The 24,720-nt window shown below is 45.1% G+C and overlaps 1 protein-coding gene across 1 annotated transcript in view; it reads right to left on the bottom strand.

Annotated features, from left to right (window-relative positions):
- Positions 1-24,720, bottom strand: part of COL22A1 (collagen type XXII alpha 1 chain) — a 325,582-nt gene that overhangs the window by 98,172 nt on the left and 202,690 nt on the right. Inside the window, exon 23 of the mRNA XM_037892981.2 lies at positions 3,448-3,501. Within this exon, the coding sequence (XP_037748909.2) occupies positions 3,448-3,501 (54 nt within the window). The remainder of the gene's footprint in view (positions 1-3,447; positions 3,502-24,720) is intronic.

Here is a 24,720-nt window from a genome sequence, read left to right as displayed (position 1 = left end):
TTAACAAGCTTTTTGGTTGAAATGTTGATGGAAAAAGAGGGGCATTGTTGTCACAAAAGCGCAATCCTAATTTTCCGACCAGCTCTTCACACAAGCTGAGAAGTGTCATGTATTTTGTGGAGGGAAGGATGTTATCACAGGCACTGGTGTCATCCCATAGTCTTTTCTCAATGTGTCACAGGATCTTTCCCTTCCTCCTGGACAGCCATCAGAGATGGGCAGGGAGGACAAGAACTGCTGCGAGGTATTCTGCTGCCCCAAGTGAATTTAACTTACACTCAGTGTAAGTCTCCTCCTAGACACAAATCATTCTAATTCAGTGGCCCTAGATAAAAACACACACTCCAGTACAACCCACTCATGTCCTGCAGCACGTGTAAAAATGTGCTGTTATCCCATTATTGTGTCTGTCCTGTGCTCTAAAACTCCAATGGAGTCTATACTACTATATTGAAGCTCTGGCAACTAATGCACTGCAGGTCGATTTAGCAGGTCTCGCCAAATCAACTGCAGATCACCCTCTGGTCGACCCCGGTACTCCACCCCAAATGAGAAGAGTAAAGTAAGTCGATGGGAGAGTGTCTTCCGTCGACTCAGCGTGGTGTAGACACCACAGTAAGTTGACCTAAGCTACGTCGACTCCAGCTACATAATTCACATAGCTGGAGTAGCGTAACTTAGGTCGACTTACTGCGGTAGTGTAGACATAGTCGGAGTAGAATTTTGAGCAGGAGGCAGAACCTGAGACTGTTCTTTAAGGACCTCATCTGAGACATTCTCTTTTCCTCTTGAATATTCCCTGAATCCATGCACTGGTTTACTTAAAAGACAATAAAGTAGCAATGCTAAAAAAAATTCCCGTAAAAACCTGATATTAAAAAGTGCTATAAGGTGGAAGGTGCTTTTATTATGACCAGATTTGAAGCTCTTTTTATCCAATGTATCTGGCAGTCTGCAGTCACATGCACAGCTCAGGGTGCTGTTACAAGAACATGCATAATTTCCTTTATTCTTAAAGTTAATATACCTGGGGGAACAGCAAATGGTCAGTCAATTTAAAAATCCCTTGATGGCACTGGAGTTTTCTCTCTTTCTGATTAACATAAAATTTGCAAGCTTTGTTTTGCTAGTGCCAAGGGAAAAGCTGCTTAATGCTAAATCAGCAACCTTTTTCATCATTAACATTGAAATAGTGTCATGAAAGTATATAAAAAACACTGCAGAGCTTCAGTTAAAGTAGAATTATGTTCATTGTGTAATCGTTAATTATTGATTAATTCAGAGGCAGATATCTGGAACTGTATTTCTTTTTAAAAAATTGGGTTGTTCAGAATGTCCATAACACTCAACAGGAAGTTTTAATGCCATCCAGGGTTGCAAAGAAACCTTTAAAATGTGTTTGAAAATACATTAATACATTCGCATTCCAGGCAGCTGCTGAACAACTGGTTAACCAGATGCTGCAGAATGAAATGAGTCCCGAAAAGCAAAGACATTGCAAAAAGCAGAACCTAAATGGCAGAGTTCTAAATTGGATGTAATGGGCTTCACCTGAACCAATTTAGCAAACCATCGGATTTTGTCTGTGATGGCTTTCACAGTCATCTTAACACCTTAATACCGAACATCTGCTATAGAATCCATTTCTCGCTGATTTCTCCTAGTAACAAGAGCAGTACTTGCCAGGGGAAATAAAATAAGTACCAGCAAAGCAAAAACAACCAACAGCTAACCGTGTCTTATTCACCGTATATATCACCCATCACTGTAGAATCTCGACTCTTCTGTGTTTGAAAGTTTAACTGATTGTAGAGCTAAAATCCCCAATCTTAAGACTGATAATGGATTATTAAAAAGGGGGTGAATGTATTGTTATATTCTCTCCTGGGTACTCAACTGGGGTGTGTGGTCACAAATGGGTCGAGAGGGTTTGTGACCATCCTCCCTTTCCTCATGGCGAGAAGAGAAGGGATGTTGTAACAGGGCAGCCACCTCCTGAGAGCTTCCTCATGGCCAGCAGGAGCTCTGCAGTACCCTGACTCAGTTTCCCTCCTCTTCAGGACTCTTTAATAAACTCCACACAGGCTTTCTTGCTGCTAATACCCCTGCCAGGGCCGGTTTAACAACAGAAATAATTCAAAACAATCCTTGAAGTCCCCAAATGAAATCCATCACTAAAGCTCATACACAGCTCAGGTGACTTTAGCTAGTCCTGGACCTCTTCTGTCCCAGTCTGCTCTGTATTAAGCACTCAGCACCTAGGCTGGTTTCCCTGGAGTACTGTTCTCCTGTAGAGCCTGGTTCAGGGCCTCCCAAAGGAGGCGGCCCCTGCGGTTCCTCCCCCAGACTGATCTCTCTCAACACTTACATAAGGCCTAGGTGTCCTTTAACATGTCAGCTGACTCCTTTAGTCCCATCTCCTCAAGGCGGGAAGCAGCTAAGTAATTAGGGCATTGGTGGAGTTGGCCCCATCGCCCCTTAAAGGAGCCACTCATGCTGTGACAAGTTCCCAAAGCATTTTTCTGTTGCTAGATGGGGTCACTGTATGTAAACAGTTGCGAATCACTGCCCCCCTAGATCATCTAGCATTGCTTACAAAAGCAGCTGGAAAGGAAATGAGAGTTGGAGGCACCAAGCCTCAATGTGGTTCCCGTGCAGGGCATATGACACCCCATCCTAGAGTCAACGGGGCCAAATTCTGCCTTAATGTACTGCTCATGCAACCCCACTGACCCCTGCAGCCATCAGAATCTGGCCCAGTAGCCTTAGAACAATGGGCTATGAGAGTACAGACCCAAGAGTGGGACTCTCCCTCGCTCTGGAGAACACTGAACTGCAAACACATCCTGTTAAAGGAAGTTCTGTCTCTCTCATCTTTATCCATCCTTCTCCCCTTCCTCCTCTCAAGGAAAAGTGAACCCCAAAGACCTCCCGGGGATGTGCCACCTGACCAATAACAAAGCAAGGTTAAACAGCCCCTTCCCATGCTGCATTGACAGGGTGTCTTTCTGCAATGATCAATTTGCACAGTCAGTAATTAGCTGAGATGCTGCCCTAAGTACTGTAAACCGAGAGGCTCTCACCCTGGGAAGAGTGATGTAAAAGTGATGTCCAGAGAATGCCCTGGTAGATACACAGTTCAGGTACCTCGTGAGAGACTGTTAAGGATAATTAAAGTGAATGCGAGACACTGGGCCTGGCTCTCCTCACTCAGACTGGTGTAAATCAGGAATAACTCCATTCATGCTCCTGGAGTTACACCACTGTAAAACTGGTGTAAAGAAAAGGAGAATCAGTGCCACTCATTGCATGTAGCACAGCTGTCTGACTGAGGGCTTCTTAGAACACATGTCATTCATACAGTTGTGTCCCTTTTTACCAAAACTCTATCATGTCTGGTTTTATTGCCAGTGTGTTTCTAAGGAAGAAAGCATAACCGTCACTCACCCGAGGTCCAGGCAAGCCATCGAGTCCTGGGAGCCCAGCTTCACCCTTCTTGCCCTGTGCAGTCAAGAGAAAATCAGACATTACAAACCAGCAGCAGAGACGGCTTCTGACTTAGTCCAGAATCTCTCTTTCAAACACACATGGACCAGCAAAGAAGTGTGAACAGTTAGAATTCACAGGCCAGATTCTGCCCAGAGTTTGTGCACACAGCTCCCAATGACTCCCCTGAGTCTGTAAAATTCTAAACTATGCTAAAATTGCACTGCCAAATTGAGATCTACTCTGGAAAACAGGGCAAAGCCACAACAGAGCTGGAGTACTAGGACACCAGTGCTATGGTAGAGGTCTGTCTGTAAGCAGCTGAAATTCCCTTGAATTAAAACTCAGCCCCATAATGCGAAGACAGGAAAGCCTGGTTTATGGTCATGTTCAACCAGTGCATCTGCACAGTAGTGGAAAAGGTTAATGATTGTTGGCTAGGCACCCACCACCCCATACCTACCTCCCCATACCCCCTAGTGCACATAAGAGGGGGGCAATCTTATGTACTAAGCATCATGGCCTTTTCTCCACCTCAGAGCCACCTGCCGAGTTTGGGAATTTGATCAGTTCCTTCTACAGGGATGAAGAAACTGATGGGGGAGCAATGGCTGTAGCCAAGACTGTTATGGAAAAGCCAATTAGATACTAAAACCAGTCCTGATTATAATCAGCCTTGGGAGATGGGCTCACTTCTGGGGCCTCTACCCCACCGTGTTTCTACCATAGGTTTTTTTTCCAATTACTGAAGAGTTCATAGATTCAGCAAAAAACCAACCAAACAAAAAGCCAAACACTTTATCTATGAATGCAAGTGCTTAATATCAAAGATTCCGATTAGAAAAACAATGCACTCCAGTGACCCCACAGTTAAATAGAAAGTTGACCTGTGAAAGGCTAAGATCTGTTTAAACAAACACATTGTATTGATACAGTTGGTTCTGAGCCAAAATTTCCCCTCTTCCCACTGTTTTGCATGGAGTTGTGTGCGAGCTGTCTGCTCTCTCACCTTAGAGGTGCAGGGAACAATGAAGGGAAAAAACGCAGACAAGGAATGGAAGATGGGATGGATCAGCAATGAAAGCTACCTCTTGGAAGTCAGCAAGTGTAGGGGAAAAGTGAGAACTGCAAAAAACCAAGCAGAGTTGGGCCTTGCAAAGGAAATTAAAACTAATAGTAAAAGGTTCTATAGCCTTATAAATAAAAAGAAAACAAGGAAAGATGTGGGACTGCTAAACTCTGATAATCTAAGCATGACTCAATACCTAAACAAATACTTTGCTTCAGTTTTTAATGAGGGCAATGAAGACCTTAGAGGCAGTGGCATGGTGGCTGATGGAAATGAAAATATGGAAGTAGAAATTACCACACCCAAGATGGAAGTCAAACTCAAACAGCTCAATGGAACCAAATCAGGGGGCCCAGATAATCTCTATCCAAGAATGTTAAAGGAACTGGCACATGAAATTGCAAGCCCAATAGTAAGAATTTTGAATGAATCCATAAACTCAGGGGTTGTACCCTATGACTGGAGAATTGCCAATAGAGTACCTATTTCTAAGAAAGGGAAAAGAAGTGATGCAGGAAACTAAAGGCCCATGAGTTTGTCCTCAACTGTATGTAAGGTCTTGGAACAAATTGTGAAAGAGAAAGTAATTAAGGACATAGAGGTCAGTGGTAATTGGGATAAAATACAACATGATTTTACAAAAGGTAGATCATGCCAGACCAACCTGATCCTTCTTTGAGAAGATAACTGATTTTTTAGACAAAGGGAATGCAGTAGATCTAATCTACCTGGATTTCAGTAAGGCATTTGATACACAGTCCCAAGTGGGAAAATATTAGTTACATTGGAAAAGATGGGGATTAATATGAGAGTTGATAAGCAGATAAGGAACTAGTTAAAGGGGAGACTACAATGGGTCATCCTGAAAGGTGTCCCTCCAGCCTTACAGTTCATTTCTAGTGGAGTTCCTCAGGGATCGGTGTTAGGACCAGTCTTACCTAACATTTTCATTAATGATCTTGGCACAACAAGTGGGAGTGTGCTAACAAAATCTGCAGATAGTACAAAGTTGGGTGGTATTGCCAATACCGACAAGGACCAGAATATCATACTAAGAGGATCTGGATAACTTTGAAAACTGGAGTAATAACAAGGGGATGAAATTTAATAGTGTCAAGTGCAAGATCAGGCACATAGAGACTAATAACAAGAACTTTTGCTATAAACTGGGGATTAATCAGTTAGAAGCAACAGAGGAAGAGAAAGACCTAGGTGTATTGGTTGATCATAGGATGACTATGAGCCACCAATGCAATGAGATTGTGAAAAAGGCTAATTCAATCCTAGGATGCATCAAGTGAGGTATTTGCAGTAGATAAAAGGAAGCGTTATTACCATTACACAAGGCCCTGGTGAGACCTCATCTGGAATGCTGTGTGCAATTCTAGTGTCCCACGTTTAACAAAGATGAATTCAGACTGGAACAGGTGCAGAGAAGGGATATTAGGATGATCTGAGGAATGGAGAATCTACCTTATGAGAGTAGACTCAAGAAGCTTGGCTTGTTTAGCCTAAACAAACGAATGCTGAGGGGTGATCTGATTGCTTTCTATCAATACATCAGAGGGATAAATAACAGGGAGGGAGAGGAGTTATTTAAGTTAAGCGCCAATGTGGACACAAGAACAAAAGGCTATAAACTGGCCATCAACAAGTTTAGGCTTGTAATTAGACAAAGATTTCTAACCATCAGAGAAGTGAAGTTCTGGAACAGCCTTCCAAGGGGAGCAGTGGGGGCAAAAAACCTAACTGGCTTCAAAACTGATCTTGATAAGTTTACGGAGGGGATGATATGAGACTGCCTATAATGGCATGTAGCCAATCTGTGACTGATAGGGGCCAATATCCCCAATGGTGGGTAATGGGACACTAGATGGGGAAGGCTCTGAGTTACTACAGAGAACTCTTTCTGAGGTGTCTGGCTATTGGATCCTGAGCATTTTGGCAAGATCCAACTGACCGCCATATTTGGAGTTGGGAAGGAATTTTCCTTCAGGGCAGAGTGGCAGAGACCCTGGAGGTCTTTCACCTTCCTCTGCAGCATGAGATATGGGTCACTTGCAGGTTTAAACTAGTGTAAATAGTGGATTCTCTGTAACTTTATGTTTTTAAATCATGATTAGAGGACTCCAGTGATTTTACTGCTGAGAAAATTCTGTGCTACTGTGCCTGCCCAGAATTCATGTCCCCCGCAGGTTTTTTTTTTCCCTGCTGAAAACAGATTCTGCCACGGAGCTGCTGCAATTATATCTTCCCCTCACCAAGGGCTGCTGTAGTACCAGAAGAGAGGGCAGCCGGCTCTGTGCTGGAGCAGCCAGCCACAGAGAGAGAGGGGGCAGTGGCTGCCTTCCTAACCAGTGCCCTGTCTGTGGGGCCAGGTGAAGAGATACAGGATGTGAGGGAGTCAGGCAGAGCAGGGCACATGGGGCTGCTGGCGGGGTCACAGACTGGGATTTAGAAGGGCTAGTGGGGGGGACAGACTGGGGCAGGGGCACTGGAGATAGAGGGATGACAGCATTGAGCTGAGGGCTGAATGGGAGTGGGGATGCAGGGCCACATGGGGACAGTGGGGAGGAGTGGCTGAGTGGGAGTGCAGGGACACATCGGGGTAGGAGGGTTGGCTGAGTGGGAGTTCAGGGACACATGTGGATGCAGGGACACATTGAGACAGGGGCAGATATGCCTGACTGAATGGAAGAGGCTAGGGGTCAGTCAGAGTCTGCATGGGGAAGGCTCCCCAACTACCTAACAATCTTCTCCCACCCCAAAAAAACCCTTGTTCCATACTTCTCCCACCCACACCCAACAATTCTCCAGGTTCACTCCCAGGCTCCCTGACAGCAATTACTTCTCTCTCCCTCAGCTCCTCCCTTACCCCTGACTCCCCTATGCCTTTGCACTGCTTCTGAGGGGTGTGGGAATATGGTTCTGTATTGTAGTTTAAATGAATTATTACTCAAAGTTCTGTATTAATTTGCCTATAAGAAATCTATTTGTCAAAAAAACATTTCCTGAATTTTGTTGCTGTTGTTGTCTGTATTGTTACAAACATACTTGCTGACAGGTATTTTGAAATAAATTAGCAAAATAATTGAAACTGGCATGATTACATTGTGTTATTTTGATAAATAAAATACGCAGAATTTGTAATTTTTTGGTGCAGAATTTCTAATATTTTGGCACAGAATTCCCCAAGGAGTAAGGAACTCAGCCAGAGGTTAGGGGTCTATTACAAGAGTGAGTGGGCAAGGTTCCGTGGCCTGCAATGTGCAGGATGTCAGACCAGGTGATCATGATTGTTGCCTTCTGGTCTTAAAGACTAAGAGTCTATGTGTATACCCATCCAATTTGGGAATTACTCGACCTAGCTGCAGTGCAGATCTCGCCTATAGGTGAAACTCACCACTGTGCTTTGGGCCAGCACAAACCCAGTGCACCACTTAAGTCTCACTTAAACCTTCAGATAAGGCTTTAGTGGTGCATAGACCTTGTACTGGTCTTCTGCAGAGAGGTGGATTTCAGAGCTTTAAAGGCTGCTGAGCATGCCCACTCATCTGCAGGCAAAATGACTCAGGAAGCCTCCACTGAAATGCTACAGCTCCACTCCTCCCCAAGCCTGGCTCAGGGGGTGGGTGGGTGGGTGGGGAATAAGTAGATGCTTGCCTGGCAATTATAAATATATAGGAGGTGTTCTATATCCATACAGATGATAGGGTAGACTAATTTGTGGCTGTTACCAGTGGTGCGAAAGGAGCCTGTCCTTCCCTCATGTACTTTGTGCCTTTCAAAATGAGTCCTCCCTTAAAGCAACATATAATTATAGAGGCAGAAAGGCAGGGAGACTGGTTTCCCTCATTGTGGGGGAAAGATTGGGCCATTCACAGTTTAGTCAAAAATCAAACAACAACAGAGCTGCTCTGCAATGTAACAGCCCGGCTGGAAGGCAATGAAGATACTCACCAGGAGAAATTATACCTATGAGAGGAAAGCTCAACGAAATGTCACATCGCCTATTAATACAACAGACATAACCACCAATTATGCTCTGTTCATAGCAAGACTCAGCTAAGTGTATATCAGTGTGTATCCTTTGACTACGTAAGAGGGTATGTTATTTTCCTTGATCAGCAACTTGAATAATAGCACAGTTAAAAATATGTGTTTTATTGAGAATGAATATATTTACCTTGCTGGCAATTACAGTTTTACTCTTGATTTAATCTAGATGATCAATCACATTATTGCTCTTTTTGTTCGTTCGCCTCATTTCTATTCCTGTGCTGTTTGTTTCACTTGCCTTTTCAAGGAGAGATACTGTCATTTGCATGGTCCAAGCACCCACGAAAAGCACAAGGTAGTCAAGTAAGCAATTACGCTCAGGAAAGGGGATTAGGGAAGCATCGGGAAATGTTGGGCTATGGATTGGTAGGGGGAGAATTCTAACAGATATTGTAGCATAAGGCTATTTTCCAACTCACTGTACAACAAAGCTTAAGCCTTAGGACACCTGGCTAATTCCAAATAGCCAGGTTCAGTTTTAGAGTAGCCATTGTCTTAAACCAGAGATGGGTTTGGCTCCGGGGTATATGTAGCACTCATAAATTAAGATATATATGGTAGCAGAAATGTAGACTGTTATTTGGGCAAAGAACTGGATGGAATGCCTTTGCTATATTTTCCTATGGCCTGTACTTTTACCGTTTGGAATGGGATACAGCTCAGGGGAGCAAGGTGAAGTCAAAGTAGAGACTGGTGCTCCTAGAAGACTCTCCAGCAGTGGGGCTTTTGTTTGATTCTGACAAAAGTTTTAATAAAATGCTCCAATTTAAAACAGTGCTCTGATCTGAGTGTAACATACAATACAGTGGGGATCAGCCAGTTTGTGGAGCTACTGACGGGGATTCTGGGACAGAGATGAATGAAGGATTCTGGCCACTGGGAAGTACAACCGCTTGGGGCGGGTCTTTCCAAGTGTGCTGCAGCCTGACCCTAAGTTGCTGTTCAAACCCCCTTGCTCCCGGCTCTGCCTTCCTGACAGGACCCATTTCCCTCTGCTGCTAGTTACAGATTACTCCCTCCACCTGGAATCAGCAGGGTTCAGGTGGTTCACAACAGGAGGACATAAAAGACTGTACAGAGAAATGGGTAGTCAGCTGATACAGTTTATCCACATTAAGCTGTGATCGGGAGGGATGGGGACTAGGTGGGCTTAGCGAGTTGTGAAGATTCTCCTCTGGTGCAAGAGGGAAGAACCAATAAGGGGAAGGGAAAGGTTCCCTCCCCCTCCCTCCCCTCATTTAGACTACTGAGCTAAGAATACAGCTGTCCTCAGCATTCTAAGGGTTAAAGCCTGAGAGACTCATCTGACCCATGTCAGTTCAACATGTGGATGAACATTGTGTTAATTATTGGGTTAGCTCAATGGTCTGGGTGGAAATCCAAGCTTGCTTTTACCAGCTGTGTTGGAGGAAGTCTAATGCACTAAACCTGATACTGAAAGTTAGGGTTCAACGGAAACAGCATTACTATAGTCTGAAGCAAAATCACTAAGGAAGAGCTGCTATTAGAGAAGTCCATCCATAGCGTATACATGGTTCCTTCCTGCACTTTTCTCTTCCTCTCAACACTCACTGGATTGGCCCTCACAATTCAGGGTACCTCTGGGCAATGGTATGTTACAAGACAACATAAGCAATGTGTGCATCGTATCACATTCCAGATCAGGTTTCCAACCTCCAGGCATGCTAGCTAGAATACAACTCTAAACCTTAGCACCTTTGTTGTGTCCAGAATATGCTCCTAGCACAATGGGCCCTGATTCTAATTGGGGTCCGGGGGCTATACTGTAATGTAAATATTAAATTATAATAATTATTGTATGCAGTGTTGCTGTAGTCAGTCCCGGGATATTAGAGAGACAAGGTGGGTAAGGGAATACTTTTTATTGGACCAGCTTCTGTTGGTGAGAGAAACAAGCTTTTGAGCTTACACAGAGCTCTTTTTCAACTCTGAGGAAGGTATTGAGACCTGAAGAAGAGCTCTGTGTAGCTCGAAAGCTTCTCTCTCTCACCAACAGAAGTTGGTCCAATAAAAGATCAACTTTCTAACAATAATTATTGTTTTATATTAGATCTACTACAACTCACAGCACCACAATCCATTTGTGAAGAACCACACAGGATATACAGAACTCTTCGTGTTGCTGTGACTCCTGAGATGAAGATCCAACAGAGGTGGTCATGTGTGCTTCAGTAAAGCCCGCTGGAAAAAGACTGCTAAATTAAGGTTAGAGAGGATGTCTCATAGAATCCATAAGAACATGTTACATGTCTGAAACTTGACAGAATCCAATACTGAGCTTCACAATTTATGGCAAAATAATTCTGTAGTAACATTCTATCAATAATCTCTATTCAGACAAGGAATTCATCAACTTTGTGTGTATGGCTCTTCTAATAGGTTATCTTCTGCATGATACAACATGAGCAAGGAAAATAACGACATTATTAGCAGCAGTAACCGGGATATTTTGTTGATAAACAAAAAGCCTTCACAACAAACAAGATCATTATGCATAAAAAGAGGAAAACTACTGTCTAAAATTTATCCCCATGAGTCACCAATAAATCCTTATCATGAAGCTGCTCCATAGATTTGGGTAGTCAGGAGTTTAGTTAAACTCTCCACAATATTCCTGCATTTCAGGTCCTCAAATGCACTTGTTCTCCTTTGAATTTCCTTTACATTCTCAAGGTGTCTAAGAGCACTGTCTTCTGGAGGTCGCTAATCATGATATCTTGTGCTCCTAATGCAGTGGTCCTCAAACTGTGGGTCAGGACACCAAAGTGGGTCATGACTCCATTTTAATGAGTTCGCCAGGGCTGGCATTAGACTTGCTGGGGCCTGAGGGATTCAGTCCGGGGTGATGGGGTTCAGGTTACAGGCCCCCTGCCTAGGGCTGAAGCCCTTGGGCTTCAGCTTTGGCCCACCTGCACGGGGCGGTGGAACTTGGGCTTTGTCATTGCCCCCCTCCCTGCCCAGGTGGGCTCAGACTTTGCCCCCTCCCCCCGACCCGGGGTTATGTAGTAATTTTTGTTGTCGGAAGGGGGTTGCAGTGCAATGAAGTTTGAGAACCCTGGTCCTAATGTATTCTTGAGCTGCTCATTAATACCCTTAGGGATTGCTTCAAGTGCTCCAATAATCATTGGGATATTCTTTATTCTAGTTTTCCATAATCGATCCATTTTGTGGCTGACTTCTTCACACTTCGCCATCTTCTCTTCTTGCTTCTTTTTTATATTTCTGACTGCTAGTATGGCAATATCAACCCAAATGGTCTTATTTGTCTTCCTTTCTACAAGTACTATGTCCAGCCTGTTTGCCTGCACCATTCTGTCTGTGATAATTGCCAGATCCCATGAAAGCTTAGCCTCTTCCTTCCCTTGAGCACTTTCAATTCAGTGATCATATTACTTCATGCTTTATTTAAATTCACACTTGCCACAGACGCTCCAATGCAGAGACTAGGAGACCTCACTTTATTCTTATTAGTAATTATGTGTATTCCATAGTGCCTAGGAGCCCCACTTATGGACCCGGACATAAGTTTAAAAAGTACCATTCTAAAGAAACAAAATTCTATTTCCCTGTTGTTTATGATTTATGCTTAATTGCTCCATTCTTTTCCATTGGCCCTGACAAAGTCTTCAGAATGTGAGGTCGAAAAACAGTATGCATCCGATGAAGTGAGCTGTAGCTCACGAAAGCCTATGCTCAAATAAATTGGTTAGTCTCCAAGGTGCCACAAGGACTCCTCTTCTTTTTGCAAATACAGACTAACACGGCTGTTACTCTGAAACCTGTCATTATGCAAGGCACTGCATTTAGCCGTAGGGAGTGGAAATCTATCAACTGCATGAAAAAACTTGTACAGATATAGACAGACATCATCTTCCTTTCCAAATGCAAACAGATGGACATCGTACCAAAAGGACTGAAGGTAAAAAATCCATTACAATCTACATACCACACAGACTACGCTGACAGCTTGTGCCACACGCTCTCAAAGAAACTGCGGAACCACCTGATCAACATCCTCTACAGCAAACAGGGAAAGATAAAGAATGAGCTCTCAAAAATAGATACTCTCATAAAAAAACAACCTTCCACACAGACTTCCTTGTGGCTGGACTTTACTAAAACTAGACAAGCCATTTACAACACACACTTTGCTTCTCTACAAAAGAAAAAGGACACTAAACTACTACATGCCACAAGGGGCCACAGCAATGGTTCCCTCAACCCACCCAGCAATATTGTTAACCTATCCAACTATACACTTAGCCCAGCAGAAACAGCTGTCCTGTCTTGGGGCCTCTCCTTCTGCCCCTCCACCCCCACGAACATGATACAGTTCTGTGGTGACCTAGAATCCTATTTTCAATGTCTCCGACTCAAGGAATATTTCCAACACACCTCTGAACAACATACTAATCCACAGAGACCTTCCTACCAAGACTACAAAAAGAAGTATTCTGGGTGGACTCCTCCTGAAGGTCGAGACAGCAGACTGGTCTTCTACATAGAGTGCTTCCGCCGACGTGCACGGGCTGAAATTGTGGATATGCAGCATCACTTGCCCCACAACCTCAGCCGTGCAGAACACAACGCCATCCACAGCCTCAGAAACAACTCTGACATCATATTCAAAAAGGCTGACAAAGGAGGTGCTGTTGTCATCATGAATAGGTCAGAATATGAACAAGAGGCTGCTCGGCAGCTCTCCAACATCACTTTCTACAAGCCATTACCCTCTGATCCCACTGAGAGTTACCAAAAGAAACTACACCATTTGCTCAAGAAACTCCCTGAAAAGGCACAAGATCAAATCCGCACAGACACACCCCTGGAACCCCGACCTGGGATATTCTATCTACTACCCAAGATCCATAAACCTGGAAATCATGGGTGCCCCATCATCTCAGGCATTGGCACCCTGACAGCAGGATTGTCTGGCTATGTAGACTCCCTCCTCAGGCCCTACGCTACCAGCACTCCCAGCTACCTTCGAGACACCACTGACTTCCTGAGGAAACTACAGTCCATCGGTGATCTTCCTGAAAACACCATCCTGGCCACTATGGATGTAGAAGCCCTCTACACCAACATTCCACACAAAGATGGACTACAAGCCGTCAAGAACACTATCCCCGATAATGTCACGGCTAACCTGGTGGCTGAACTTTGTGACTTTGTCCCTACCCATAACTATTTCACATTTGGGGACAATGTATACCTTCAAATCAGCGGCACTGCTATGGGCACCCGCATGGCCCCACAGTATGCCAACATTTTTATGGTTGACTTAGAGCAACGCTTCCTCAGCTCTCGTCCCCTAACACTCCTACTCTACTTCCGCTATACTGATGACATCTTCATCATCTGGACCCATGGAAAAGAAGCCCTTGAGGAATTCCACCATGATTTCAACAATTTCCATCCCACCATCAACCTCAGCCTGGTCCAGTCCACACAAGAGATCCACTTCCTGGACACTACAGTGCTAATAAACGATGGTCACATAAACACCACCCTATACTGGAAACCTACTGACCGCTATTCCTACCTACATGCCTCCAGCTTTCACCCTGACCGCACCACACGATCCATTGTCTACAGCCAAGCTCTGCGATACAACCGCATTTGCTCCAACCCCTCAAACAGAGAAAAACACCTACAAGATCTATCAAGCATTCTTACAACTACAATACCCACCTGTGGAAGTGAAGAAACAGATTGATAGAGCCAGAAGAGTTCCCAGAAGTCACCTACTACAGGACAGGCCTAACAAAGAAAATAACAGAACGCCACTAGCCGTCACCTTCAGCCCCAACTAAAACCACTCCAGTGCATTATTAAGGATCTACAACCTATCCTGAAGGATGACCCAACACTCTCACAAATCTTGGGAGACAGGCCAGTCCTTGCCTACAGACAGCCCCCCAACCTGAAGCAAATACTCACCAGCAACCACATACCACACAACAGAACCACTAACCCAGGAACCTATCCTTGCAACAAAGCCTGTTGCCAACTGTGCCCACATATCTATTCAGGGGACACCATCACAGGGCCTAATAACATCAGCCACACTATCAGAAGCTCATTCACCTGCACATCTACCAATGTGATATATGCCATCATATGCCAGCAATGCCCCTCTGCCATGTACATTGGTCAAACTGGACAGTCTCTACGTAAAAGAATAAATGGACACAAATCAGATGTCAAGAATTATAACATTCATAAACCAGTCGGAGAACACTTCAATCTCTCTGGTCACGCGATTACAGACATGAAAGTTGCGATATTACAACAGAAAAACTTCAAAACCAGACTCCAGCGAGAGACTGTTGAATTGGAATTCATTTGCAAATTGGATACAATTAACTTAGGCTTGAATAGAGACTGGGACTAGCTAAGTCATTATGCAAGGTAACCTATTTCCCCTTGTTTTTTCCTACCCCCCCCCCCCAGAGGTTCTTGTTAAACCCTGGATTTGTGCTGGAAACGGCCCACCTTGATTATCATACACATTGTAAGGAGAGTGATCACTTTAGATAAGCTATTACCAACAGGAGAGTGGGTTTGTGTGTGGGGGAGGGGGTGGGGGGAAAACCTGGATTTGTGCTGGAAATGGCCCACCTTGATTATCATACACCTTGTAAGGAGAGTGATCACTTTAAATAAGCTATTACCAGCAGGAGAGTGGGGTGGGGGGAGAGAAAACCTTTTGTAGTGGTAAACACCCATTTTTTCATGGTTTGTATGTATAAAAGCATCTTCTGTATTTTCCACAGTGCATCCGATGAAGTGAGCTGTAGCTCTCGAAAGCTTATGCTCAAATAAATTGGTTAGTCTCTAAGGTGCCACAAGTACTCTTTTTCTTTTTGCGAATACAGACTAACATGGCTGTTACTCTGAAAACTAAAATACAGTAGATCACACTGGACATGCATGTAGGAAGCTGTCCTCTCATTTCTAAATGGGATTTACTGTCTCAAGGTTAATTAAATTCACCTCTTGGTTTCCTATTGCAATTTCAGTGAGGTAAGTGGAGTTACACTGATCTCTGTGAGAAGAGAATTTGACCCTTGGATTCCAGATAGTGATAAATAATCTTCAGAACCTTATGTCCTAAGGTCTGATTACTCAAAGGTCTGCATGCTTTTCTGAAGTGCAGACTGTCTGCACTTTCTGAGTCTATTAAACTGCGTGGGACACCTAGCAAGGACAGACCTGTCCTATTTCCAACTTAGCCAAATATTTCAGCACCTTCAAGTTGGAGCTCCAGCAACGGGCAAAGGGGAAGACGGCTTTTATCTTTCCAAACGGTTTCTCTCATATTAAATTCCACAACCCACATATAAACAAACTAAAGTAAATTCAGACTCTCATAATTGCATGTAGTCTAAGGCAATTGCAGTGAGATCTACAGTTAAAAGATGAGGGACAGATGAGAATGGCAAACTTTCACTGTTCCCACTGTGCAGTCTGGTTATGAGGATGTCAGTGTAGAAACCTAGACCTTGACTGCCTGTAACACAGAGATAGTCAGAAATTCCTGGCTGATGAATTAAACACAACAGTGTTGCTTGGTCTAGGTTTCAATTATTATTTACTAGCCCCTAGAGTGGATCAAAGTATTCACTGATGAGAGGCTGTGGATTAGTATTTCAGCAGATGTGGGAGGAGATTCTGTGCAATTTCCATACACCATTAAAAGATCCTTCACTGCCTCTGACTAAAGACGGCTGTCAGACAAGTCCTTGTAAATGCTATCAGCTGATCTGCCACATTAACTAATACTCTACCCAGCTCCACTGTGAGGCTGCTAAGGCCCTGCCCCTGGGCAACAAGGTTAGTGAAATCCCTGAATAGATGCCCAGTAAAGGGCCATATAACAGAGCAGTCTCACTGCTGTGGCACCTCCTGCTGGTCATACTGGGAACTAGCTCTCCGGGACCACCAGGATGCCTTTTACTAGCAGTGCCTCACTCGCTGTTACTTCCATTTCTTCCACCATCTCGACCCGTGTTGCTCCCAGACTGCGGCATCCTCTTTGGGACATGGCCCTCTGGCTGTGCCCCAGTCCACTGTCTCCCCGCTTTTGGGGGACAGGCAGTCCTCAGTCTCTCCACTTGCCTCAGTGGCCAACTGCAGCCTCTAGTCTAGCCCCAGGCTTCAGGAGCAAACTGCAGTCTGGATTTAGGCCACTCTCCTCATGGCAACTAGGAGTAAAGGGAGGGACCCAGGCCCACCCGCTACTCTGGGTCCTGGCCCAGGGACCCTATAGCTGTCAGCCGCTTACTGCCCCTTCTCCTATTCCCGCTGCCTACTTTTCCTGGCCACTTCCCCCATAGCCCTAGCACCTTCCCTGCCCTTGCTTCAGAGCCTCAGTCTGGCCATGGGCAGCCTCTCCTATTGCTCCGCTACCCTGCCCAGCACTGCAGTACCTCCGGTGCTCCTCAGCAGACAGTCCTTCCCTTTTGCCCTCCAGGAAGAGACTGCCCCATGCTCTGCTGAGCAGCCCTTTATATATGGGCTGCTCCAGCAAGACTTCTCTTGATTGGCTCTCCCACTGAGCCCTTTCCTGATTGGCAGGGTTCTGTGCAGCCTCTCCAAGGCCACTTTAACCCTTCTCCTGTCGGTTTGGGGCAGCCGCCCCACCACAGGCCCTTTGTACAAAGGTACGCCATTGCCATTAAACTAAAAGCTCACATGCATACTTTCCTAACTGGGGGCTCTGGGATCACTGGTGAGTGTGTGTGAGCCGGATGGCTAATTTCTGAAATGTGCCACATTCATCTCTGGTGCAACTCCACTGACTTCAGCAGAGCCCAGTGCCCCCACCGCTCCCTGGTGTATTGAGGGAGCACTCTTGCTTCTTCACCCTTTGGTGGAATGCAGTACACACTTCTCTCTGCACTGGTCTTGCTCCATAGGCTTGGGGGGCAGGCCATAGTCTCCCACAGCCTTTCCCTTCCCAACACTTCCTGGGGCAACATGCATCCCAGTGATGTGCAGAGACTGCACTTCCATTGGGAGCCACCAGAATAACATACCAAGGGGTGTGGTGGATTCTCCACCCCTTGAAGTCTTTAAATCAAGATCAGATTTTTTTCCTAATTGATCTGTTCTAGCTCCATCAGAAGTTGTGGGGCTCAATGCAGGAATCACTGGGTGGGGTTCTCTGGCCTCTGTCATGCCAGAGGTCGGAGTAGATGATCACAATGGACCCTCTGGCCTTAAAAAAATCTATGAAATCCGTCTCTTTCGGTGGGCCCTTTGCTTGGGCTGTAGAGGGACGGGGCAAGCTCCTTGCGCATCACCCCCTTTCAGACACCTGCCTAAAGGCCCATCAGAACCTTGCCCCCCAGAAGAGTTCAGCAGAACAACAAACAATAGCGATACTAACTCTGTCCCATCCCTCTATCAGCCAAGAGTGCCCCCATGTCCTAATGCCAATAACAACCAACGCTTATTTTTGCCTTGCAGCTACAAAGCAGGAGTTCCTGCTCTTTTCCAAAGGGAGACCCTCTCACCCCATTCAGACATTCAAAGACGCTACATCACATATCCTCCAGAATCCTTTGTGGTGATGCTTCAAAGGAGGTGCTGGGAGAACAGGTACAAGGTTGTACGGGATAATTCTGGCTTCCAAGATGACCAGTTGCAAATGGCTATGTCACATGGGGGGTGGCCCTTTAGGGGGAGCTGGGCTTTGCCCTGACCTGTAACTAACCAGCGGCCTCCTAGCTGATGTTGTGAGGGCAGGTGATAGCTTGAAGATCACTTATTTGGCCTCATAAGAGTCAGCAAAGTAGCCTAGTTGCTAAAGAGAGCAGTAAGGAGTAGGGACACTGCTGCAGGAGTCCCTGGGTCAGGAAAAAGAACCCAGTTCACACGCGACTTCCACGTAGATGGCCTTCATTAGGAGCTGTGGCGCACAGAAGAACTGACATGCTAGAAGAGGTGTTGGTATTGATTAGAAGAGAATTCTGGCAGTCAGGACTCCTGGGTTCTGTTCTCAGGCTTACAGGGCTATAAGGAATAGCCAGTATGGATTTGGCAAGAACAAATTATGTCAAATCAACCTAATTTCCTTCTTTGACAGGGTTACTGGCCAACTGGATAAGGGAGGAAACAGTAGATGTAATAATAAGGATTTTAATAAGGCTTTTGACACAGTCCCACATGACATTCTCATAAGCAAACTAGGGAAACAAAGCCTAGACGAAATTACTATAAGGTAGGTGCAACACTGGTTGAAAGACCGTACTCAGAGAATAGTTATCAATGGTTTGATGTCAGACTGGGAGGGTGTATCTAGTGAAGTCCTCCATGGGTCAGTTCTGGGTCTGGTACTATTCAATATTTTCATTAATGACTTGGATAATGGAGTGGAGAGAAGGCTTATAAAATTTGCAGTTGACACCAAGATGGGAGGGGTTGCAAGCACTTTGGAGGACAGGAAGAGAATTCAAAAGGACTTGACAAATTGAAGAATTGGTCTGAAATCAACAAGATGAAATTCAATAAAGACTAGTACAAAGTACTTCACTTAGGAAGGAAAAATCAAATGTACAACTACAAAATAGGGAGCAACTGCTGAAAAAGGATCTGGGGGTTTAGTTGATCATAAACTGAATATGAGTGAACAAAGTGATGCAGCAGCAAAAAAGGCTAATGTCATTCTGGGGTGTAGTAACAGGAGTGTCATATGTAAGACATGGGATGTAATTGTCCAGCTCTACTTGGCAATTCTGAGCCCTTAGCTGGAGCATTGTGTCCAGTTCTGGGCACTGCATTTTAGTAAAGATGTGAATAACTCAGACAGAGTCCAGAGATGAGCAATAAAAAATGATAAAAGGTTTAGAAAATCTGACCTATGAGGACAGGTTAAACAAAACTGGGCAAGTTTGCCTTGGGGAAAAAAGACTGAGGGGGGAACCTGATAACAGTCTTCCAATATGGTAAGGGCTGTTATAAAGAGGACTGTCATCAATTGTTCAACATGTTCACTGAAGGTAGGACAAGAAGTAATGGTCTTAATCTGCAGCAGGGGAGATTTAGGAAAAACTTTCTAACTATCAGGATAGCAAAGCACTGGAAGAGGCTTTCAAGGGAGGTTGTGGAATCCCCGTCACTGGAGGATTTTAACAACAGATTGGACAAACACCTGCCAGGGATGGTCTAGGATTATTTCCAGCCCTACATTTCTGTGATTCCTAGTGTGGCTAATCACTACATGACTGTGAGCAAATCATCCAGCACCCTTTCTCAGTTAACCCACCTGGGTTTGTATTTTGAACCCGCCATGTCCCATCCATACCCCCACCGCTATATAGAACAGGTTCTGGTTAAACCAATCTGTAAAAATCTATATTTCCTTAAAGCCAGTGAAGACTAAACAAAAGGAACCAGCAGGGTTTTTCACTCTAAATCCAGCTCCCTGCCTTTTAACGCTACAAAACAAAAGAAGTTCAGGAAAAACTTTCCCTCAGGGTCTATTAACTGGCAGTCACTGGCTTGCATTATTAGAATAATTTCCTGTAGGTGCTGCAGGGGGTTGGACTAGATGACCTGCTGAGGTCCCTTCCAACCCTGATATTCTATGATTCTAAGCGTGAAGTGTGAGAGTGCTGCAAATAGAGGTACATCCACAGAGGATGTTATCATCAAAGAACTGGGCCAAGAAAGCTCACCCTTACATAGGTTCACAGTGTGCAATTTGGAGGGAGTAAGGAGTAATCCCCTTCCCCCCTCCCCACACATACACACACACTGTAGCATGGCCTATTTAAGAACAAACCGAATTTCAGGCCCTGTGTTCTGGGGAGGGGAGAGGCTGCTTCTCCCTCTTCCCCCAGGCTCCCTGGCTCCATGCTGGTCCTTACTATGACACAAGTTAAGTCAAAGCAAACCCCCCCACTTTGAAAAGCCAAGGTTCTCCAACCTCAGGATTTAAGAGGCAACCTTCATGAAGGTGAATGACAGAAAAACTATTAGTTCTTAAACAGGCTCACTGTTTGGGGAGCACTGGTGTTAACTGAACAAGTCTGAAATACCCATTTCTGGTGGAGAGGTTGTTCGTTGATCTGTAGTTCATGTTTGCCCTACAGACAAATGGAAGACACTGTGGCTGCCCCCATGGACCTCATAATCTAGGGATGCATTACTGCAAACCCTTCCTCATGTGAGTAATCCTAACTCCCCTGTGTAAAGATGTGCAGCATCAGGCCCTATGTTAAGAAATTACAATCAAGGTCCTCTCTTCTCTATAACAAGGAAAATGGTGTCTGTGTAACTAATGGCCCATAACTCTTAATCAGATCTATAACCAGTGGAAGGAGGTATACTAAACTACTCGTTCTGCTCTATCAATAAGAGCAGCAACCTCAGATCTGCAGCTCTTTCTATCTCCTTTTTATTCCCAGTCTCTATGAAATATATTACACCATGTCATAGAATCATGGAAGATGAGGGTTGGAAGGGACCTCAGCAGGTCATCTAGTCCAACCCCCTGCCCAAAGCAGAACCAACCCCAACTAAATCATCCCAGCCAGGGCTTTGTCAAGCCGGGCCTTAAAAACCTCTACAGATAGAGATTCCACCACCTCCCTAGGTAACGCATTACAGTGCTTCACCACCCTCCTAGTGAAATAGTTTTTCCTAATATCCAATCTAAACCTCTCCCACTGCAACTTGAGACCATTGCTCCTTGTTCTGTCACCTTCCACCACTGAGAACAGCCGAGCTCCATCCTCTTTGGAACCCCCTTTCAGGTAGTTGAAGGCTGCTATCAAATCCCCCCTCACTCTTCTCTTCTGCAGACTAAATAAGCCCAGTTCCCTCAACCTCTCCTCATAAGTCATGTGCCCCAGCCCCCTAATCATTTTTGTTGCCCTCCGCTGGACTCTCTCCAATTTGTCCACATCCTTTCTGTAGTGGGGGGGCCCAAAACTGGACACAATACTCCAGATGTGGCCTCACCAGTGCTGAACAGAGGGGAATAATCACTTCCCTCAATCTGCTGGCAATGCTCCTACTAATGCAGTCCAATATACCATTAGACTTCTTGGAAACAAGGGCACACTGTTGACTCATATCCAGCTTCTCATTCACTGTAATCCCCAGGTCCTTTTCTACCTCTCCCCCCAGCTTAGTGTCATCCGCGAACTTCCTAAGGGTGCAATCCATCCCATCATCCAGATCATTAATGAAGATGTTGAACAAAACCGGACCCAGGACCACTGTTCCCTCTAAGTTGTGCGCGTGTGCACACGCACACAGATCCTAAACCCCGTGCACACAGTGAAACACTGCATGCACAAAAATTTGCACAGAAGCACAATTTGCACAGAAGAAATTTTTTGTGCACACGGCCTGTCAAAAATTTGAGGGAACGTTGACCTGGACCGACCCCTGGGGCACTCCGCTTGATACTGGCTGCCAACTAGACATCACTGATCGCTGCCCATTGAGCCCGACAATCTAGCCAGCTTTCTATCCACCTAATAGTCCATTCATCCAATCCATACTTTGTTAACTTTATGGCAAGAATACTGTGGAAGACAGTATCAAAAGCCTTGCTGAAGTCAAGGGATAGGCAAGGTATAGTCTTCTACTACAGCAGCCAGCGGTGGTACTCAGCCAATGACAGGTCATCTTCTCCCCATGAAATTGCAGCACCTTATCTCTAATACCTCCAAATAACATCAGCTGTGTTCTTTCACTGCCCAGGCTCTAACCCTTGCAGCGTATTACAGCTATGAGACATGAAATGCTCCAACACATTATTTAAAAAACACATATGTATCCCTGCTAGATTCCATGCCAGTTACATTTTGGCTAACAAAAGCACTGCAGGCCAGCCTAGAGTTCTTGTGGATGGGTCTGTCTTCTTAGACTGTATACTCATCAGGGCAGGGACTGTCCCTTTCGGTGTGTCTGTACAGCGCCTAGCACTATGGGGCCCTGATCCTGACTGGGGCATCTGGGCTATACTGCAATATAAATATTAAATACTACCAATGATTTTATCAGACCCACAGCCACCCTGATATCAGAGCACTCCACAGAAACTGTACAAATCCCTATGAATCTTCACATACAGACTGGGGCTCAGTTCTCCCCTCCTTACAGCTTGTTACCCATTAATACCTTTAAGAGGGAGTGCAAAATAGAAGCAAATCACTACCACATCAGGGGCCAAATCCTCAGCTGGTGTAAACTGGTGCTGCTCCTTTGCTTTGAAGCCTCCCCAATTTAAACCAGCTGGGGTTTTGGCCCCAGATGGTTACTCTTTTTCACCCACTCTGCACGAGTGTACATAGCAACACAAAGTGCAAGGGCTAGTGGAGTACCAGATCCCGGACATGGGCTGAAATCCTGACCCTGTTGAAATCAGGCACAGGACGTCACCCATAGTTTTTTCTCTCTGCTATTCTCAGGACTTTTGGAAGCTTCACTTCACTGCTGTCATCATTGTATTCTCACTCTCCTCCACTCCTGGAGCTGGAAGAATTTGTCTCGGTTTTTCCCTTCAGCACTGCTGATAGAAATTCCCTACAGACAGAGCCCTGTGCTCAGCTGAGACATTCACTCTGGACCGTTCTAGAGGACACTGGCTGTACCCCAGATGAAAGTGATGTCATCTGTTATCTCAGGATAACCAGCCCTTGAACTGTCAGCTGCATGTCTGCTCTCAACACCGGTCCCCATTCGCACTAAAGATGGGCTTTTTATACTGAGACCTTCAAGTTCTGGGGTGCATTTGTTGGTTTTGTGGTTGTATTTGCTATTCGCTCAGCCCTGGCCTCCAGGTGTTTGGTCTACAAAAGAACAGGGCACACAGCTGTGTTGTCTGGACACTGTAACAGGTAATTAAAATCTGCCTCTTTGCACCCTGCTCTCCTATTATTAATTATTTATATTATTAGAGGCTCCAACTGTAATTCGGGTCCCATTGTACACAGGAGCAGACAGTTCCTGCTCCCAAGAGCTTACCATCTAGATAGACAGGAAAAACAAAAGGTAGGAGGGATAGCTCAGTGGTTTGAGCATTAGCCTGGTAAACCCAGGGTTGTGAGCTCAATCCTTGAGGGGGCCATTTTGGGATCTGGGGCAAAAATTGGGAGATTGGTCCTGCTTTGAGCAGGGCTTTGGACTAGATGACCTCCTGAGGTCCCTTCCAACTATGAAACTAAGGCACGCAGAGGTAAAGTGACTTGCCCAAGGTTACACCACAGATCAGTGGCAGAGCCAGGTATAGGCCCCAGTTGTCCTGACTCCCAGCCCAGTGTCCTATTCACCAGATCACACTGCTTCTACGGAGCCTGCTTGTTTGTGTGTACATGCAGAAGGGAGGAGAACTTGTGCCACCACAGGTCTATCTGCTAGCTTAGAAGTAGCTCAAACCCCTCTTTGGATCACACTGGCGGTGTGACAGTGGCCTCTGCTCGTCTACTACGGCTTCCACATCTGCTGGATGTCATTACAGACCCCATGTTCAGGGTTTTGCACACCTCAGATATTCACACGTTTTCTTGGATGGCAATTTTTTTAATTCAAAAATTCTATCCAGCTAAGTTTCTTAGCGACTGACAAAACTCCCTCCCCTAAGATGTTTCATAGCTAGGCACAACAAAGCAGGTACGGAAACATTAAAACCCAGTACGCATCCACTGACAGCTCTCCTCAATTGCTCATTAGCATAAGCATTTTATGTTGCACCACAGACCTGACAGATCATGGTCCTTCACTCAACTGATACTGTCTGTTAATCGGATTAGAGAAGCAGTGTTTCCACGCAGGCTTTAAAAACAGGGATGACGTGGAACATCTTGTCTCATAAATAAAGCAGAAGACAGTTAGTTGCTAAAGAGATAACAAAGGTACTGTTCTCTAAGCACCGGAGGAAATGAGAGCTAACGCAAGTGCCCTTTTCTATGAAGGAATTAACCTGTTCCAGTGTATGTGTTATCATTTCCAGGGATGACTCTTCAGTCAAGCTTATGTCGTTCGATTCTGTGACATGTTATTCAGCGGGAGGTGTGCAGCAAAGCCTGCTGCAGAGAGATGTTCTCTCCCCTGTATCTTTT

Source organism: Chelonia mydas, chromosome 2 (assembly GCF_015237465.2).
Source record: "Chelonia mydas isolate rCheMyd1 chromosome 2, rCheMyd1.pri.v2, whole genome shotgun sequence".
NCBI classification, from domain to species: Eukaryota; Metazoa; Chordata; order Testudines; family Cheloniidae; genus Chelonia; species Chelonia mydas.
This window is presented reverse-complemented; position numbering and strand designations above follow the sequence as displayed.